This window comes from Neofelis nebulosa, chromosome 10, assembly GCF_028018385.1.
Source record: "Neofelis nebulosa isolate mNeoNeb1 chromosome 10, mNeoNeb1.pri, whole genome shotgun sequence".
In the NCBI taxonomy this organism is placed as follows: Eukaryota; Metazoa; Chordata; class Mammalia; order Carnivora; family Felidae; genus Neofelis; species Neofelis nebulosa.
The window spans coordinates 21072494-21077350 of record NC_080791.1 but is presented as its reverse complement, the minus strand read 5'-3'; the positions used below and the strand labels follow the sequence as shown (position 1 = coordinate 21077350).

The following is a 4857-nucleotide window of genomic DNA, read 5'->3' as shown; positions in this document are numbered from 1 at the left end:
TCACAAGAATATTCTTCTCTCTAGCATTTTCTTCAGTGCGACATTGACATCTTTATTCCTCAGGCTGTAGATCATGGGATTCAACATAGGCACAACAATAGTATAAAACACAGAAGACACTTTCCCTTGGTCCAGGGAGCTCACGGATGATGGCTGCAGGTACATGAACGCAGCGGATCCAAAGAAAACGGCAACAGCGGAGATGTGGGAGCTGCAGGTCCTGAAGGCTTTGCACCTGCCCTCGGTGGAGCGGATGCGGAGGATGCTGGCAATGATGAAGATGTAGGAGCTAAGAATCATGAGACTGGGGGCGAGGATATTAATTGCACTAAAGACTAGAATCAGTAATTCATTGATGTGGGTGCTAGAACAGGAGAGCTTTAAGAGGGAAAGAAGATCACAGAAATAATGGTTGATCACAGCAAATTTGCAGAAGTGAATCTTAAACAAGAAGCCTGTATGAACAAATGCACAAACCAGGGCTATAATATACACTCCCCAAATCAGGGAGAAACAAGCCTGATGGGACATGTTAATATTATAAAGCAGGGGGCTACAGATGGCAACAAAGCGGTCGTATGCCATTGCAGCTAACATGTAACACTCTGAGATAGCAAAAACAAGGAAGAAATAGAGCTGAGTTATGCATTCAGAGTAGGAGATGGTGTTCATCTCTGTCACAAAGTTCACTAGCATTCTGGGGGTAATGACAGTGGAATGGCAGAGATCAATGAAGGACAAATTACTGAGGAAGTAGTACATGGGGGTGTGTAGGTGAGCACTGAGCCCTATCAGTGTGATCATGGCCAAGTTCCCCACCACTGTGACCACATAGACTCCTAGGAAGAGAAAGAAAAGGGGCAGCTGGAGTTCTGGCTGTTGTGTTAGCCCAGTGAGGATAAACGTAGCCACTGTGGAAAGATTTTCTGCTGCCATGTTCCTGTGAGTGGTTTCTGAAGGGAACAGAGAAAAACATGGTTGTTGGGAAAACTTCATTATTCTCTATTTAGAGTAGGATGCCCCATGTAGATGATTCTTGTTTTAGATATCCTCTTGGTCTATATGGTTATTTAACTCTAGGTCAATTTACATAAGTGAAATTCGTCATGATTTAATATTTATTAAGCCTCATTTTCAAATATAACAAATGTATGTATATAAAAATAACCATGTTTATAAATCATTAAAAATTGCCAAGTGTTTCCCATTTTGAACATTTCAGCGATAATCAAGCCAATATTTCTAAGTTGAGACTCAGAAACCTAAATATTTAGAGAAGCCAGTGTAGATGAGTGAAACTGGCATCGTGACACCTTGAGGAGACCAAATACTGCTAAGCGCTAATAGCCTGCAATTAATTTCTGGCAGAAATGCATGAGATCTTATGATTTTCAGATCTTTACATTTTAAAAATAATTATCAGGAAATCTGAATCTCTACATAAAGTCTTCAGATGTTTAAATATTATTATTCAGATGAAACAACACCTACAGCTATCATTGTACAAATCTACCAAGTGGATTGGCCCACCATTAGTGGCTTTGTGGTCCTGGACCAAGTACTTCTGCCTTTGCTTGGAAGAAAGCAGTATGAGTAGTGGTTAAAAGGCAGGCCTTAAATTCTGATTCTGATACCATCATTTTGTTATTAGCTGATACCCTTGGGACAAGTCAATCAATCTCTTTGTGTCTTGCCTTCTAAATCTATAAAAGAGAAATAACAATATTATCCACTTTGTCATAAAATTGGGAGAGATTTATCAATCAGAAAGAGAGAATAATCAATTACTGTGTTGTTTTTAATGATTAACAGTTTATCATTTGCAAAATAAGCTGTAACTTACTTCAAATTACAGAAACAGAAATGTTAGTATCTCAGTGCTTCTTTCTGTTCCTTCATCTTTGATACAAAGCAGAGGCATAAAATTAGAAAACAGAATTACAAATGTCCTCCCTATTCAGTTAAATGGCAAAAAGATTATTTTACCATTACGTGCACCAAAGTAAACATTTCAAATGGATTAGAGTTGAATTTATGTAAATATAGAAAAGACAAAAAAATCTAAAAATTTCTATCTCGCCTCTGCTCCAATATAAACCTGCAATCAGATCTGAGCACAAAGACTAAAACATCAGAAAGAAGGGACTGAAGAAAATCTTTTAGATCATGGAGTAGTTTTAGATTTTTTAAAAAAAGGATATATATATATATATATATATATATATATATACAAGAATAATAACAAAAGCAAAAGATATAAACAACAAAAAACTAACCATAAAAATTGTTTACTTGTACTTCATCAAAATTAGGAGGGCACCTGTTGGGAGAAGCACTGGGTATTGTATGGAAACCAATTTGACAATAAATTTCATATTAAAAAAAATAAAAATAAAAATGACCATTAAGAAAATGAAAAGTGGGAAGACTGGGTGGCTCAGTGTCCGAATTCGGCTCAAGTCATGAACCCATGGTTCGTGGGTTGAAGCCCTGCGTCATGCTCTGTGCTGACAGCTTGGAGTCCAGAGCCTGCTCTGGATTCTGTCTCTCCCTGTCTCTCTGTCCCTCCCCTACTTGTGCTCTCTCTCTCGCTCTCTCTCTCTCTCTCTCTCAAAAATAAATAAATAAACATTAAAAAAAAAAAAAGGAAAAGAAAAGAAAATGAACAGTTAACCCCAAAGCACAAGCTTTGAGTTGGTGGGGCCCGAACTCACCAATAGTGAGATCATGACTTGAGCGGAAATCAAGAGTCAGTTGCTTAACCAACTGAGCCACCCAGGTGTCCCAATATTTGCAATTTTAACGTAAATACAAGCAACTTTTAAAAGTTTAAAATATATGAACAGATTCCTCACAAAAATGCATTTGAATAGTCAAGAAGTATATGAAAATATACTCAATATCCTTAGTCACCAAGGACATGAAAATTTAAAACTAAACGAGACACGTCTATACACCTACATTGGATTGGGTGATGAACAACCACAAATACCCTGGCAATACCAGATGTCGGTGAGCAGCAACTGGACTGATACAAAACTGGTGGGATACTAATATGGTTCAGCCACTTTGGGGAAGAAGTTGGCAATTTCTTGTAGATTGAAATAGACAATCCAACAATTAAAGTAAGTCCACATTAAAACAGATCTAGGGATGACAAGTGTGGAGCCTGCTTGGGATTCTCTCTCCCTCTATGCCCCTCCCCTGCTCTCACACACGCTCTCTCAAGCTCTCTCTCTCTCAAAATAAATAAATAAACTTAAAAAAAAAAAGTTGCGCTCCCAACAATAGATAATAGCAAGTGGTCACGATATATATATATATACATATATATATATATGTATATATATATATAACTATAATATAATATAAATATATTTATTAGATATATAATATAATTATATATAAATATATATGCATATATAAATATAAAAATTATATATAAATATATTTATAAATATATATAAATGTAAATAATTATATATATAATTATATATACTATAATATAACATAAATATAAATATATATAAAATATTATATATATATATACATATATGTATATATGTATATATATATATATATAAAATCAGGGGTGCCTGGGTGGCTCCCTTGTTAAGTGTCAGATTTCAGCCAGGTTATGATCTCGCAGTTCCTGGTTGGAGTCCTGTGTCAGGCTCTGTGCTGACAGCTCAGAGCCTGGAGCCTCTTTCAGATTCTGTGTTTCCTTCTCTCTCTGCCCCTCCCCTATTCATGCTCTGTCTCTATCTCTGACTCTCTCTCTCTCTCTCTCTCTCAAAAATAAACATTAAAATAAGTAAAAAAATTAAAACAGATCTATTTAATCCAGTAATTCATTTATCCAAAACAAATGTAAGCATTTATATCTACAACAATTTGTACAAAAATGTGCATGCCAGCTTTGTTCATAACAACACCAAATTGGAAACAACTCAAATATATGTTCATCAACTGATGAATAGATGGATGAGTTGTAAAATACATTGCATATATACATACACACACACATATACATACATATATACACACACACACACACACACACACACATATATATATATATATACACGTATATGTATACATACATACAGAGAATGGAATAGTACTCAGGTTTTCTTTGTGTGAGAATTTTTAGCAAAGGATTGGATTCATTTAATAGATACCACCTATTTTTTCTTTCTTCTGAGTTTTCCTAAAATGAAATTTCAACACATTCATCCACTTTGAAAATGATCAAATGTGTGGTATTGGGTTTTTCATGATGGTTTCTTTAACATTGAAAAATATTTTTGATTATGCAGAGATTTCTGCTTATTCATTTCTAAAATCAGCAAAGTATGGTACTTCTCTTTTTACTTGATTTCTCATTCTAGAAGTTTTTCAATTTTATGAATTGATTTCAGTAAATCAACTTTTGGCTATATTGATTTTATAAAATATTATGTTTATTTTCTATTTAGTTTACTTTCTAATAACTATTTTTTTTATTCTTTGTTAATTTCTTCAGCATGATTTCCTGTTCTTTTCCTAACTTCTTAAAATGGAAGCTTAAATCAGTATCTTCAGCTTTTTTTTTTCTAGTGTGTACATATAAGTTATACATTTCTCTCTAAAGTCCACCTCACTGAATCTCACATGTTTTGATACATCAAATGTACAATATCATTTACTTTAAAATATAATTTCTGTTTCGTTATTTTTACTGCTCCATGGATTACGTGGAAGTGAATTGTTACCTTTCCAGAAGTTGGGCTTTTTTCTTTTTTTTTTTTTTTTTTAGGCAGTCCTGTTTTTAGATGTTTGCCTTAATTTCATTATGTCTGATGAACATACTGTGAA

The 4857-nt window shown here is 34.2% G+C and overlaps 1 protein-coding gene across 1 annotated transcript; it reads right to left on the bottom strand.

Moving 5' to 3' along the window:
• On the bottom strand, positions 1-973 carry LOC131488510 (olfactory receptor 8G5-like). The gene has a single exon (XM_058690390.1). The coding sequence runs from the start codon at positions 934-936 to the stop codon at positions 1-3; it is 936 nt and encodes a 311-aa protein (XP_058546373.1). The 5' UTR covers positions 937-973.
• Between the last annotated feature and the right edge of the window lie 3884 nt (positions 974-4857).

Bases quoted from the DNA above. Each gene is read 5' to 3' on its own strand.
- LOC131488510 (XM_058690390.1), bottom strand. From the start codon at position 936: ATGGCAGCAGAAAATCTTTCCACAGTGGCTACGTTTATCCTCACTGGG.